Source organism: Ictalurus furcatus, chromosome 28, assembly GCF_023375685.1.
Source record: "Ictalurus furcatus strain D&B chromosome 28, Billie_1.0, whole genome shotgun sequence".
NCBI lineage: Eukaryota > Metazoa > Chordata > Actinopteri > Siluriformes > Ictaluridae > Ictalurus > Ictalurus furcatus.
Genome location: NC_071282.1, coordinates 8,441,972 through 8,458,413, shown reverse-complemented (window position 1 = coordinate 8,458,413; position 16,442 = coordinate 8,441,972). Strand labels below are relative to the sequence as shown.

General features: G+C 44.2%; 1 protein-coding gene across 4 annotated transcripts in view; it reads right to left on the bottom strand.

The window, feature by feature from the left end:
• Positions 1-16,442, bottom strand: part of mcc (MCC regulator of WNT signaling pathway) — a 155,665-nt gene that overhangs the window by 116,801 nt on the left and 22,422 nt on the right. For 3 of the 4 annotated variants that reach the window (XM_053618037.1, XM_053618035.1, XM_053618039.1), the window contains exon 2: positions 5,025-5,164. The exons of the other annotated variant lie outside the window; for it this stretch is intronic. In XM_053618037.1, coding sequence (XP_053474012.1) covers positions 5,025-5,164 — 140 coding nt within the window. The remainder of the gene's footprint in view (positions 1-5,024; positions 5,165-16,442) is intronic. 4 annotated transcript variants of the gene reach the window in all.

Below are 16,442 nucleotides of genomic sequence, written 5' to 3'. Positions count from 1 at the left end.
TCAGGATTATCATTTTGGCCATGAACGTACAGCCCTAATATATTTTATATATCCAGTAAAATTGGGAGGAGGGACCTTCAAACAGTAAAAACAAAATTCAGTACGTTCTTGACCCGAGAGCAAAACTCCACACCTTAAGCCACATAACACAGGAGAATGTCAATCCCGGCTGTATAACAAGGGTGCTCGGCTACGAGTTCCAGGAGAATCCCAGGAGATGAAATGCTCGTTTTGCTAACCATGTCGAGCTCTAAATAACTCGCCAAGTGGAAGAGCCCTTTGAGGTCAGACGACAAATCTGGGATGTTGACTATGAAGTAAGGTGAATGGATAGAGGTGGAGCATGACAGGTTTACCATCTTAACTTCCTAAATCCATGGAGGGAGATGGTTTTCTGGCAACGGTCATTCCCATGAGGGAGGAGCTAGGACCATAGGTGAATCTAAAAAAGGTACTTCAATCCACCCCGGTCCTGTATGGAGACCACCTCTCATCCTCCCAAATTATGGACATTACTAAATTATAGAAAGAATTTTCCAATGTGTTCTCGCCCTCTCCCCAGTCGCACTAATCTCATAGAGCACCACATTGAGACAATCCCAGGGGTGATGTTGCGCAGCCACCCCATCAGCTGCCAAAACACAAAAAAAATTAGCTTGGGACGAACTCAAGGCTATGCCTGACACAAAAAAGGTGGTTTTGGTTCCCAAGACTGACAGGACGGTCCGGTTTTGGGTGGACTTTAGAAATGTCAATGCGGTGTCTAAATTCTACGCATACCCAATGCCTCACATATTGGCAGGATCCTCTTGACTTCAATGTCTTGTGAAAAAACTACCTTTTCCACTCTGTTTGGGTTACGCCAATTTATGACCTTTCCTTTTGGGTTGTTTGGGGCCCCGTGACAGTGGCTCATGGACAAAGTGTTCTGTCCACACGCTGCATATGCCACTGCCTGTTTAGATGACCCTGTATACAGAAATGATTGGCAGCGGCACATGCAGCACCCGAGAGCTGTTCTGAGATCGCTGAGTTGGGCTGGACTCACGGCGAACCCAAAGAAGTGCTTGAATGGATGGGTGGATGTACGGTATCTGGTCTTCCACTTGGGTTATGGGCAGGTGCATCCCCAAATTGATAAGAGCACAGCGATTGCAACCTGCCCAAGACCCAAGAAAAAAAGGAGATGAGACAGTTTTTGGGGCTGGCTGGCTATTATCGTAGGTTTGTGCCTAATTATTTGGATGTCACCAGCCCGCTGACTGATCTCACTAAAAAGGGGGCACCAGATCTGGTCCAGTGGATGGAGCTATGCCAACAGGCATTTACTCAGATAAAAGCTGCACTGTGTGGCAGACCACTCCTATATTCTCCTGAATTCTCTCTCTCTTTTATTTTACAGACACATCAGCAGCAGGACAGATGGCTCCCTGGCTTGAGTCAGGCAGTGGGGGTATGTGTGTCAGGGCAAAAAAAGAAAAAAGGAGCAAAATAAAGAGAGCCAAGTTGTTGCATGCTTGCCTCTGCCTTCCTTCCCCTTGCCCAACTTTAAAGCTCATCACAGTGACATTTCCAGAATGTTAATGAACTACATATTTTAATAATTCACACCTTAATTTCATTATAAGGATAAGGACCCAGTTAGCACAAAGTAAGAGCAAATAAGGGGAAGGCAAACTAGTCATCAGTCGTCCTAAAGATAACTTCAGATTGGTTGGAAGCCCTATTCAATTCAATTTTATTTGTATAGCGCTTTTTACAATAGACATTGTCTCAAAGCAGCTTTACAGAAATATCAACATGATATACAGATATTAAAGGTGTGAATTTATCCCAACTGAGCAAGCCACTGAGTGGCGATGGTGGCAAGGAAAAACTCCCTAAGATGTTTTAAGAGGAAGAAACCTTGAGAGGAACCCGACTCAGAAGGGAACCCATCCTCATCTGGGTAACCCTAGAGGGCTGGTTTAACCAGAAAGATTTAAAACACCATGACCTAGCAAATCATTGAGTTAAGCAAGTGTTACAAAAGCAAGGGTGATGCAGGATGCAAATGCAAAACCATAGAAACAAAGAACAGCAAACAAAGGCTCGGGAAGGCACAGGCGGCAAGGCACTGAACACAATTATTTGTGACATGAGAATGAAACACATAGGGTTTAAATACAAAACGTAATCACTGGGGAGATGGCTTGGACATTAGGAGACACAGTCGGACAACCTGGAAATGCACACTGTCGCACATTTAGTGCGAGGGGAGTTTCCTGACATAGTCCCCCACCAAAAACACTACCCCCAGCGGTCCTGGGCCGCCAAGCAAAATGTCCACACTGAACTCATAGTTCCAAGGCAAGGCAGTCACTCTTTTAGTAAAGGGCTTCTTCTGAATTAGCCGGGCAGCAGACATGGAGCATACCCGCAGGAAGCAGGTGATGGGTTAGTGACAGGCTCGCCATTGGCCTTAGGCGTGAGCAGGGCTTGGTAAGCCGCCTTGTCAACCTCAGGCATGAACATGACTTCGGAGGTTGCTTCGTCGGCCTTAGACAGGAGCAGGATGGCTGGAGCTCATCAGGGGAGACCGCCTTGTGGGTCTCGGGCTGCCGTTCTGGGGTTGAGGTCACCAGGTTGACCTCGGGCTGGAGCTCGGCAGGGGAGACTGTCTTGTTGGGCTCTGGTTGGAGCTCGTGTTCAGGAGGCCACCACATTGACCGCTGGCTACAGCTGAACAGGTGAGACCACCACGTTGGTCTCATGTTGAAGCTCTAGGGTTGAGGAGGCCACCCTGTCAGCCTCTGGCTGGAGCTGGGCTGTGGAAGCCACTCTGTAAGCCTCCGGCTGGGGCTGGGCGTGGAGGCCGCCCTGTCGGCCTCTGGCTGGAGCTGGGCTGTGGAGGCCACCCTGTTGACCTTGTTATAGTAGCTGGTGAACGGCCTCGCAGGTTCGTCCATCAGGCTGGCCCTCCCCAAAACATTTTCTAAATTGAAACCAAAATCTGCTTTCATAAGATCACCCTTATGAGGCATATGAACTCAACCCCACGCTCCCTAGGCCCATTGGCAGGCTGAGCCAGAGAGCCGGGACAGCAGGAACATTTGAGAGCCATTGTCTCTCTTCAGTTTGGGGCTCAACAAGCTCTCAAAATGAATTTGGCTGTGCAGCAGAAATTCCTTGTAAAGGTCTTCAGAGCCATCAAAGGGGTCCGGAGGATACATAAAAGTCCACCTGGGAAATCGCATGGAATCAAACACTGGAATAGAGATGACGCCCATTTCGCTCTCCTGCTGCATCCATACTATAGGAGAAGTATTCTGTTATGAAAGCAGGGGTGATGCAGGATGCAAATGCAGTTAAGAGCTTTATTAAGAGGCAGACAAATCCAAAATGTGTAGCAGAAACTTATTCCAAAACAAGCACAGGGTCAGGCAATTAGCAAAAGGGCAAACCTAGGCAAAAACGCTAAACACAGGGGCAAAAATGGGATAAAACATCCCCATAAAAACAAATAACAGCAAAAATAATGGTTGGTAAGACACAGGCGGAAAGGCACTGAACACAATGCTTCATGACGTGAGAATGAAACACAAGGGGTTTAAATACCCAACGTAATCACCAGGGAGACACAGAACAGCTGAGACACATTAGGAGACAACCAATAAACATAACATGGGTGGAGACAGGACAGAAAGCAAAAGAAACACATGTCACAAGTAAACACAGTCTGACAACCCAGAAGTGCACACCGTAGTGCTTCGGGCAGTTCATGAGTGCTGAATGCTCCAGCAGTCAGCGAGAGGGGAATTTACTAGAGTAAGTTAGCTGTGCTGGAACTGGAGCGGGCTGCAGCGGCAGAATTTTGTTTTTTTAGTCTCGTTTGTTCGTCCTCTCCGCCCCACCATCCTTCATCTTCAGTTTCTTTTCTTTTTATCTCAGTTTTATCCACTTAAGTAACTTCCATTTTCCAAAAAGTTTTTTGTTTAATTCTACATTGAAGTCTTAGTCTGAACCTAGCCTTCAGCAGTGATCAACTTCTTCAGCGCTCCAAGCAAAGATTCAACTAGACCTTCTAAACAGTGTCGAAATCTCGATACCCTCCTTCCACTAACTAAGGTAAAGCAAGTATGATACCTCCCAACTTTCATTATTCTTGTACAGTACAAGCTAAGAACTTTAGAACCTTGTACACAAGAATTGATATTAATATATTGATGGTTCACTCAGGTCATGGTCTAAATGAATTCCATACATTGCCATAAAATCTAGCATCCTATCATTTTTTCCACTGCAAACTCAGTTCTTCTGTCATTTCTGTATGCATGTGTGTATTTATGTACATGTTTTAGATAATTTTCTATGTGGTAGTTTAGAAAAGTGTAATAAAGTCTTGTCTATATTCAAAGTTGTTCTGTGATTTATCGTTCATTATCCAAGTCCCTAAACTTGTCTATTACATCACCATGCTAGGATATAGTGTTGCCATCATAATAAGATATTACTGTCAAAGAATCAATGCATGCCCAGAATCAGTGCATGCCATCACCAACATTTCTGCTAGACAAATGAGTTGGTTAGTTGCTGTAAGTCAATTCTGATAATATTTTCCTCAAATTAATTAATATTCCCTTTGAGCTAATGCTTTCCCTACACCATGGTATGTCATGCTAAAATTTAGGTTTTGGCTGAAAATGGACTCAAACTATGGAATGCCATTTGAGACTAATATTACATAAATATAAATACATAAATATGAATTCATTAATAGTATATTCCATTTAAAATACACACAATCCTCCTCCTTCCATTGGAGGAGACAGCATCTTAATCTGGGACATCTCAAAGACTAACAATTTTTTCTTCACAACAGATAACCCTGAATGGATGCTGTGGCCCCCAAAATGTGACACTCTTTTTTTTTTTTTTAAGTTATTTTCTCATCCTTTTTTTATGGCAATTGTAAACACACTACCAGTGTTGTAGATAAAAAGCAGGTTGAAAAATGCTGAAGCATTCCTTTAAGGAGAGCAGACCTGATGATTGTGCACTGCAGCAGACCAATCTTCTCATTGAGTTCAGCGATGACGCTGTGGAGCTCAGTTATCCTTTCCTCATAATGGAGTGACTGCTCCTGTACCTCCTCATGTTCCTGCAGAAAATTAGACCGCTCACACTGCACACACACAAATACATAATTTATTTTTATCCACTCAACAAAGCACTAAACATGGATCATATCAAGATTATCAAGGGTATAAGTAGTAGAGTCTTTCAATATGTTACAGCTGCAAATAATAGCAGATGCTGAACAGTATTTTGCTAGCCATTTAGCTCTCTTTTTGGGCACCCCTACCAGCTGTAAGCCCCAAATGACCAGCCAATGGACATGACCTAGGCTGCCGTATATGAAGAACAGAAGTCTGCAGCTATTGTGGATGTTACCATACAGACACCCTAAAGATGGCTGTGAATGTTAAGACAGTATAACAGTAAAAATGATAAACTTTGTTTTATAAAGTGCCTTTAAAAACAGCTTCTCAAAGTGCTGTACACAAACTAAGCAGTACACAGAAATAATAAAACATCCATCCATCCATCTTCTATACCGCTTAATCCTTTTGAGGATCACCGGGAAACCTGGAGCCTATCCCAGGGAGCATCGGGCACGAGGCGGGGTACACCCTGGACAAGGTGCCAATCCATCGCAGGGCACAATCACATACACATTCATTCATACACTACGGACACTTTGGACATGCCAATCAGCCTACCATGCATGTCTTTGGACTGGGGGAGGAAACCGGAGTACCTGGAGAAAACCCCCGTAGCATGGGGAGAACATGCAAACTCCGAATTGAACCCCCAACCCCGCAGGTGTGAGGTGAATGTGCTAACCACTAAGCAACCGTGCACCCTAAAATAAAACATTATAAAAGTTAATAAGATCATCATTAATAATAATAATAATAATAATAATAGTAAAAGTAGAAATCATCAGTCAAATGCAAGTTTAAAAAAGTGTGTCTTGAGTTGAGCTTTAAAAATGCCAAAGGTCTGAGCTTCCCTAAGTTCAGGAGGAAGAGTTTTCAAAAGTGAAGGAGCATAAACAGAAAAAGCCCTGTCACCCATAGATTTTCAGCACGTTTATGGAATAATTAACAGATTACACTGTGGGGAGTGCAGTCTGCGATTTGGGGTGTAAGAGATTAATAAAGCAGATAAGTAATGAGGAGCCAAGCCATGTAATGCTTTGTATGTCAACATCATAATCTTAAAATGAACACGGAACCTGACCGTGAGCCAGTGCAAGGACTCCAAAACAGGAATAATATGATTGTATTTCCTGGTCCCCATCAGGATCCTGGTGGCAGAGTTTTGCCGTTTGTTGATTCTGGATTTAGAAACTCTGGCTAAAACGGCATTACAGTAATCTAGCAGAGTGACAACAAATGAGTTAATCAGCTTTTCAGCCACAGAGAAGTTTAGCATAGGGCGCAGTCTTGCTATATTTCTGAGGTGAAAAAAGGATGCTTTAACAGTGCTCTGAACAAAAGAATCAAATGTAAGGCGGTATTGAAAATTACTCAAAGTTCCTCATTTTACTTTGAGTCTCTAGAACAGAGCCATCAACATACAGAGACAGTGAACCAGCTTTGAGAATTTGATGACGGGAACCTATAAGCATAACTTCGGTTTTCCCGCTATTCAAGCACAGAAAATTAGTATTCATCCATGTTTTTATCTCAGAAATACAGTCAGAAAGAAAACAAACATCAGTGTTTTTACCAGATTTTGAGTCAATGTAGATTTGGGTATCATCAGCATAAAAGTGATAACGGAGGCCGAGCGATCACAGCAGATACCCAAGTGGAGATAGATAAATATTTAAAAGTAGAGGGCCTAAAACTGAACCCTGAGGAACACCAGTGAGCACAGAGCTAGTGTCAGACCTGTAACCACCCATAGAAATAAACTGGGAACAGTCAGTAAAATAGGATTTAAACCAGTTTAAAACTGTCCCCACACACCAAAAACACTTTCAAGGCAGGTAAGTAAAAGACTAAAACTTAAAAAGGAAGTATAAAGACTGCAATTGCTAAAAATAGTTTACACTCAAGTCTCCATCATTGAACAGTTAATAATTTCAGTTTGATATGACAGACTTAAAGTTAAAACTCTAATTATGCTCATACTCACTTTCATGATAACACAACACTTTTTGACCTTATTGTATTAGGGATGTCAAGACACCAAAAATCTAGTAGTCAGTACCGATACCACCAAAAGTACACGATACTCGATACCACGGTGTGGTATAAATTATTTTTTTTAAATGAAATTAAAAACTCCTGGAGGACATCCTCCTCTGGCTGATACTGGCAAGAACAGAGAGAGAGAGAGAGAGAGAGAGAGAGAGAGAGAGAGAGAGAGAGAGAGAGAGATTTTAGTATCAAACACTGTCTGACAATGACTAATAACAAGTGCTAAGGTGTACTCCTAAACACACACACCCCTTATACTCTGAATGCAAGCATTAGTTTCACTGATATGGTGGCAGGCCAAAAAGATTTATTAAAAGGATGAACATTTGAATAATTATTAGTGACATTAGGCTACATTTTGCTGCCAGGACACAGGCTAAATGGTTCGTGTTCTGTTTAAAATTAAAGTTTATGTTCATGTTCAGCCGGTTCATGCCTCCACCTTGCCCTTCTTTAAGGTTTGTTACACTGGTGCTGAAAGCCTGGAAGAAGGAGGGACACGCTGTCGGAGAGCTCTCGCCTCTGTGGGAGGATCGCAACACTGTGGAGGCCGTGGTGCTGGAAAGGTTGCCGAGGAGGACAGAGGAGTCACTGCTGTCTGCCGGGATGCAGAGGAACCGCTGCCATCCGCCTGAAAGGGGAGGAGCAGTTGCCGTCTGGCAGGAGATGGTGCACCTGCTGATGTCCGCCGGGGAAGCAGGAATGTGGCTGCCGTTCATCTGAAAAGGGGAGCAGCAGAAGCCGTCCGTTAGGCAGCCAGAGGTGCGGCTGCCATCCACTGGAAAAGGGGAGAAGCCGCAGCCGCCCGCTCGGAAGTCCAGTGCCATCGCACGGCATCGTGAGGGATTGCTTCCCAGCTGGCTGAGAACCAGATGACAGCATGTCTGGGGACTGGAGTGTTTTTTGTCTCTCTCTCCTCTCCTTCTCTCTGGCTCTCTTCCAGCTTCCTCCTCTTCATCTCTCCTCTCGCTCGCAGGCAAAGGGGCTGGCCAGATAAGATGTAACTGAGAGGGCAGCACCACCCTCCCGAAATAGTGGGAGGGGGTGTGCGTCATACCGGGGGCCTGATTTTGGAGGTGAAGGAGTGTGAGGAGAAGGAGGGAGAAGCCAGGTTGTACGGATGCACACCTGGCAGTGATTTGGCTAACCAATGGGAGAGAGGGAGATAAAGGAGCATGTGCACGTTGTGTTCTGTTTGTGTTTCTGTGATGAGTTCTGTTTAAAATGAAAGTTTATGTTCAGCCGGTTCCTACCTCCTCCTTACCGGTCTTTAAAGTTTGTTACAATTTTATATCTGGATAAGTTTATATATTAGGATGAATATAGAATTGATTGATGTGTGGTGGCCAAATTGTTTATATATGTCAACATATTTTTGATAATTATTGAGATTCACACTCTCCTGACTAGTTTGATGTCAATTTTGTGAAGATTGCCCCGAAATCCTAGGACTACTTTGCAAAAGCAGGTTTTGCATATTATGCAAATTCTAAATTAAATTGACAAAGCTAAATGATAAAAATGTCAGTTCAGGGGTGAGGCAATTCCTGGGGCTGGCTGGCTATTATCAGAGTTTTGTACCTTCGTACTTTTTCGGACGTCACTAACCCTCTTACTGACCTCACTAAAATAAAGGAGCATCAGATCCAGTCCAGTGGACAGAGTGGTGGTCTTTCACACAAAAGCGTATATGGGGGCCCACTGTTGCATTCTCCTGACTTTTCTCTCCATTTTGTTTTGCAGACTGATGCATTGGAGAGAGGGCTGGAGGCTGTTTTGTCCCAGGTGGCAGAGGGGGAGGAGGGCCCCGTGCTGTACATCAGATGCAAGCTTACAGTAAGGGAGACCATGTAAAGCACAATCGAGAAGTATAGAAGTATCTGGCCATCAAGTGGGCAGTCCCAGTGTTTCCCATTAATTACCTAGACCCGCTACAGTCTAATTTGTCTAATTTTACTTCTCAGAATAACAAAAAGATCTCGGTTTTGCACTGCTGCTTCGGCAAAGCATTTCTCACTCCATCTCTGACCTCCCCAGTCAGTCAGTCAGGCTGATTAATTTTTTATTCATTGATGTGCAAGATGTTTCCCCATACTTCCTCCCCTACTGCGGATTCCTCTGGCCTCCCTGTTCATCTGAAGACATTGCTCTGTCATAGATTGCCTTAAGGAACTCTGGACTTCGGTTCCCAGCAGCCACTGCACCTCCGCATCACTGTCACATGACCACCTGCACCTGATTCTCATTCACGTTAATGAGCGTGTGTGTGTAGTCAAAGTTTGCACTGCACTCTTTGTCTTGCTTTGATTGTCTTCTGTTGCTGTGTTATGCTTGCTCATCTCATAGGTATTGTTTTGTGTTTGTTTTCATTTTCACATGTTCATAGTGTCTTCTGGTGTTTTGTTTTGACCTTGATTAAACTGAAGTGATGGCTGACACCAATTAATTATAGTTTGAGTGAGGTTTAGGACAACTTGTACATGGGACAGAAAGCATAATATTGAAACAATTGACAAATCTTATTTACAAGATAACAAAATGACTTAAAACCAAATCTTTCACTAAAATGAGTATTTCATCCCGTGGAAGCAACGTTGGTGTCAGTGGCAGTAAAGTCACAACCCTCTGGGTAGTAAGCCAATGATTTATTATCTGGGGGCTCACAATTCTTTTTTCCAAAGTATATTTCTTGGCTTTTGTTTTGAAATTAAAACAAAAACACATTCTAGAACATTAAGACAACCAGATCTCCGCCGACGCCGGTCCCAAGCCCGGGTGAAAAAGGAGGAGGGTTGGGCATCAGGCTAGCACCCTGATCCCGTAAAATCTATCTTGCTACGGAAACAACAAGCAAAAACCAGCGGTCTAAACAATACCGGCGCGATGACCCTGTTTCTCCCTTGATGACAGTGCTGGAGCAAAGCCGAAAGGTCGTCCAGCGCCCGATGCAAAATGGGATACTCGACGCCAATACGATCACACGAATTGGAACCTGGAACGTGCGAACGTTGTACCAGTGTGGGAGACTGGAGCAGCTTCTGCACGAATTCGACAATTACCGGCTTGACATTCTTGGTGTCAGCGAAATGAGGTGGACGGGTAATGGAAAAATGATAAGCGACGGGAAGATCGTCCTGTATTCGGGAGCCAAAGAACATCACGTGCACGGCGTCGGGATGGTCCTGAGCAAAACCGCGGCACAGGCACTCGTTGGATGGAAACCGATCAGTGATCGCATAATTACTGCCCGATTTCAGTCTCGCCATGCTAAAATTACTGTTATTCAAGTCTACGCACCGACAAATGAGGCAGATGATGAAGAGAAGGACGCCTTCTACGACCAGCTGCAAGACACAATCGCGGTTATCCCCAACCATGACATAAAGATCCTCCTTGGCGACATGAATGCGCAACTCAGTAGCGACCGGCAGGGCTGGGAAAACGTGATCGGACCTCATGGATCGGCAGCAGTAACGAGCGATAATGGAGAGCGTCTCCTATCCCTATGCAATCTTAACAACCTTTGCATCGGGAATACATATTTCATTCACAAACGGATTCACAAAAAGACGTGGCGGTCACCAGATGGGGCCACTCACAATGAAATCGACTATGTATGCATCCATCGACGGTGGCGCTCGGCTTTACGTGACGTACGGGTTTTTCGCGGCGCCGACGTCGGATCTGATCACCACTTGCTTGTGACTTCAATCCGACTAAAATTGAAAAGAGTGGCCGGACGCAACACCGTTCGGTCATTTGCCTCCGAGAAATTGAAGGACCGCGTGAACGCCGAGCACTTCCACATTGAACTCGCTAATCGATTCCAGATTCTTGACAACTCGGCCAGCATCGAAGAACAATGGGCACAGATCAAGGATGCTGCCATAGAGACGGCAGAGAGAACGATTGGTCGACGGCGTGGAACGCAGCGAGAACGGTGGATTCAGGACCGGACATGGTCGTTGCTTGATGAAAGACGGGTCAAGAAACGTCAGCGCGATCAAGCAAAGACCGAAGAGGAGCGAAATGAAGCATCGCAGGCGTACCGAGAACTCGACCGCAGGGTCAAGAGGAGTTGCCGAGCAGACAAGAAGGACTGGCTGGACCGGAAGGGCACTGAAGCACAACTGGCTGCGGACCAGGGTGACAGCAGGACTCTTTTTCGTGTGGTCAGAGATCTCACTCGGGCCCGAAGCGGTTCCACTGGGCCGGTAAGGGATACAACCGGCAGGATGCTAGTTAGCAAAGAAGAGCAGGACGCGCGTTGGGTGGAACATTTCAAAGACACCCTAAACCAGCCGGCTCCCGTAGCCACGCACGACTTTACAGTCTTTCCTCCTCCCTGTGAGCTGGAAGTGGACATGAGCGACATCATGGATGCTGAGGTCGCTGCAGCGATTCGTCATCTGAAAAACAACAAAGCACCTGGTCTTGACCAAATCTCGGCAGAAATGCTGAAAGCGGGTGGTGATGAAGTTGTACGGGTGCTCACTACGCTGCTCAATGACTGCTGGCACATGGAACGTGTCCCAAATGACTGGAGACAGGGTGTCATCGTCAAATTACCTAAGAAAGGTAATCTCGCAGACTGTAACAACTGGAGAGGCATCACCCTTCTGTCTGTTCCAGGCAAGGTATTTTGTCTCGTCCTCCTCAAACGGATACTGCGAGCAGTCGATCAGGCTCTACGGGACGAACAGGCCGGGTTTAGAAGCGGTCGGTCGTGCACTGAACAAATCTTTGCTCTTCGAAACATCATTGAACAAAGCTCCAAATATCAGAAACCGCTCTTGGTCAACTTTATAGACTTTAAGAAGGCGTTTGACAGCGTCCACCGGAAATCGCTTTGGAACATCGCACGGCTATATGGCATTCCACAGCGGTTTATCGCCATTTTCCAGAACTTATATCAGGATTCTAGCTGTTGCATCCGGACGGACACAGGTCATACTGCCTTTTTCACCATCGAGACTGGAGTCAGACAGGGCTGCATTCTTTCACCATTCTTTTTCCTCATGATGATGGACTTCGTCATGCGACGAGCACTAACACAGCCAGCGTCTGGAATTCCGTGGACAGGCCAGGGACGCCTGACCGACCTGGAATTCGCCGACGATATTGTGCTATTGGCGCAGAATGGGAAAGTCTTACAGGAGATGACCACTAGCCTGGAGCACGAAGCAGCCAAAGTTGGGTTACGGATCAGCACTGACAAGACCAACGTCATGGCCGTCGGCCGGATGACGCCGGTGCGGATCACGGTGAGCAACCAGCTGATCGAAGAAGTCAAACAGTTCACCTACCTTGGCAGCATTGTGGCTGCGGATGGTGGGACTAACGTGGATGTCAATCGCAGAATCGGCAGAGCATTTGCAGTCTTCCAACAGCTACAACCGATTTGGGCTAGGCGAGCTATCCACACCAACAGCAAACTTCGCCTGTTTAATAGCATCATCATCCCAACCGCCATCTATGCATCTGAAACTTGGAAGAGCTCGAGGGCAGTCATCCACAAGCTGAATGTGTTTCAACAACGATGCCTGAGAAGAATACTCGGTGTATCATACCGTGATCGTATTTCAAACAAAGAAATTCTAAGAACAACAAACTCCCGCAGCCTGGCAGAAATGGTCGTAGAGCGAAGAATGCGCTTTGCAGGACACATTCTACGGATGTCTGACCACCGCCACGCAAAGATCGCGCTGCGCTGGACGCCGCCACGGGGGAAGAGAAGAGTAGGGCGGCCGCGGAATACTTGGCGACGAACATTCATGGAAGATCTACGAGCGCTCGATGTCAAGTGGGAAGATGTGGAAATCGACGCTTCCGACCGAGCCCGCTGGCGAACGCTTGTTGCCCGATGCGCCCCGCTGCGTGGACGGAACTAACTAAGACAACCAGAACAAAACTAGAACAAAAAATAAATAAATAAATAAATAAAAATACATGAAAATGTTCATACATCACAGTTCACAGCTTTCCAATGTACAGTGGCAAGAAAAAGTATTGTAAAAGTATAAAAGAACCTTTTGGAATTTCATGGTTTTCTGCATAAATTGGTCATAAAATGTGATCTGATATTCATCTAAGTCAAGGGTATTGACAATTACAATGTACCTAAAATAAAAACACAAAATAAATTCTGATCCCTCATGTCTTTATTGAACACACTCATTCAACATTCAAAATGGCAGTGGAAAAAGTAAGTGAACCCTTAGAATTAATAAGTGGTTGACCCCCCCCCCGGCTGCAATAACCTCAACCAGACGCTTCCTGTAGCTGTGGATCAGACCTGCACATCGTTCAGGAGGAATTTTAGCCCATTCTTCCTGGCAGAACTGCTTTAGCTCGGTCATATTCTTTGGACGTCTCATGTGTATGGCTCTCTTCAAGTCATTCCATAGCATCTCTATTGGGTTGAGGTCTGGGCTCTGACTTGGATACTCCAAAAGGCGGATTTTGTTTTTCTGAAGCAATTCTGTTGTGGACTTGCTCCGGTGTTTTGGGTCGTTGTCCTATTGCATCACCCAACTTCTACACAGTTTCAGCTGACGTACAGACATTCTCACATTATCTTGAAGAATAGTCTGGTATACTTGGGATTTCATCTTCCCCTCAATGATTCCAAGCTGGCCAGGCCCTGAAGCAGCAAAGCAGGCCCAAATCATGAGGTTTCCTCTACCATACTTTACAGTTGGGATGATGTTTTCATGATGATAGGCCGTGCCCTTTCTACGCCAGATGTAGTGCTATGTGGTTTTTCCAAATAGTTCAATCTTAGTTTCATCAGTCCACAAAACATTTTGCCAATACCGCTGTGGAGTGTCAATGTGCTCTTTTGCAAACTTCAGGCATGCAGCAATGTTCTTTTAAGTAAGCAGTGGCTTCCTTCATGGTGTCCTGCCGTAGATACCCTGCTTGTTCAATGTTTTATGTATTGTAGACTCATGAATAGAGACGTTATCCAGTTCCAATGATGCCTTCAAATCTTTGGCAGTCAATCGGGGTTGTTTCTTTACCTCATTGATGAGTCTTCGATGTGCTCTTGGTGTCATTTTGACTGGGCACCCAATTCTTGGTAGAGTAGCAACAGTCCCAAAGTGTCTCCATTTGTTAAATGTGTGGCTAAGTGTAGACTGGTGAATTTCTAAAGTCTTTGAAATCACTTTGTGACCCTTGCCAGCTTTATGTAAATCAACAATTCTTGATAGTAGATCCTCTAAAAGCTCTTTTTGGCGAGGCATGGCTCACATAAGCGTGGGCTTCTTGTGCAGAGCAAACTCCTAAAGTTTGAGGGGTTTTTATCAGTCAAAGTAGCTGTAGTCCACACCTCCAAACTCATTTTCTTAACGAGACTCCAGGTATGCAAAAAAAAGCTTTTCTGAGGTCATTAACTCAAGGGTTCATACTTTTTCCACAAGCACTGAGGTTTTTTTGGTTGTTCTCAATAAAGACATGAAAGATCAGAATTTTTTTTGTGTTATTATTTTAGACACATTATATTTGTCAATACCCTTGACTTAGATGAAGATCAGATCACATTTTATAACAAATTTATGCAGAAAACCATGAAATTCCATAAGGTTCACATACTTTTTCTTGCCACTGTATTATTTTACCATGTACTGCTTTACCAAAGTCAACAGTTGTTCTGCTGGAATACAAGTTATCTGCATGATATACTGGCCAACTTCAATACTTAAGAGCTGGTTAGTTCAATTATCCCCTGCTGTCTGATCCACTTGGTTGCAATAGTGTAAAAATGTCCAATAATGTAAAAATGAGGTTGTAAAAGTCTTCTAATTTCCCTTTAACTTCATACAGATGTGGCCTTTAAGAATGCGCATTTTTTCCACACAGTTTCACACGATTCCTCACGTGATCACACGGTACCCTTCAGGCCCGCTTCTTAGAATTTAAAGTGATTTGTTGTGCTTCACACAATAACCACCAGCTGGTGCATGGAACAACATATTGTAGCTGAACACAGTACAATAAAAAAAAAAAAAAAAAAAACAAACAAACAAAAAAAATTGGTGTCTGGGGTTGAATGGTTCACATAAAATATTACGTTTCTCATCAAAACTTATTATAAACCTGTGTTTAAATTAACATGTTATAGTACATAACGTGTACAGCACAGCGGTAACATGCTGGCTTTATACCCTAGTGACCGGGATTTGAGCCTCAGCTCAGTGTAGTGCTTTTTTTTAAATGACCATGTTTATACACAGTTCCCTTGTTTCAAGGGCTCAAATGTAATTGGACAGATTAACAATCATAAATAAAATGTTCATTTTTAATACTTTGTCGAGAATCCTTTGCAGGCAATGACTGCTTGAAGTCTGGAAACTCCTGGGTTGCTTTCGCATTATGTTTTGGGTCATTGTCCATCTGTAAAGTGGAGTCCAATAAACTTTACTGAATTTGACTGAATCCATGCAGACAATATATTCCTATACACTTCAGCATTCATCTGCGTGCTTCTATCTTCTGTTACATCATCTATAAACACTAGTGACCCAGTGCCATTGGAAGCCATGCAAACCCATGCCCTCACACTTCCTCCACCATGTTTTACAGCTGATGTGGTATGCTTCGGATCATGAGCCGTTCCAAGCCTTCTCCATACTTTTTTCGAATTTAGAATTTGGTATTGAATGATGCTTGCCAACATATAACGGCCATCAAAGAATTCTATGATGTGGTTCAGAGACTTTGTTTTCTTCAGCCAAAGCATTACAATGTGGGAAATGTTAGAAATCAGCATTTAAAGCTAACACTGAAAAGACTTTGTCCCACGAGATGGGCGTCCAGTTGCGATACTTGTAATTTTGTTTAAATTAGTTCTATCATAAGTTTTGAAGAGAATCTTAATGTTTTTATGTAAACCATACGTAGTATTTTTTCTTAAATCTAACAAACCACACATTCCATGTTTAATGTGCTCTGCTACTTGTTGCAAAATGGTAGAGAGAGGTTCACAGATCCATCCGTGTTTATTCAAACGAAACATGACTGCCCCCTACTTGTCATGTATTTCCTGTGCCCACAGCATGATTCCCTGTGATACTACATGAAATCATATGATCCCTTTTCATTTGACACGCATTTTTAATGGCCACATATGTATGTCAACTTTTCCAAGGCCAGGTTGCTGGCCATGTCTTTAATCCATTGACTAGG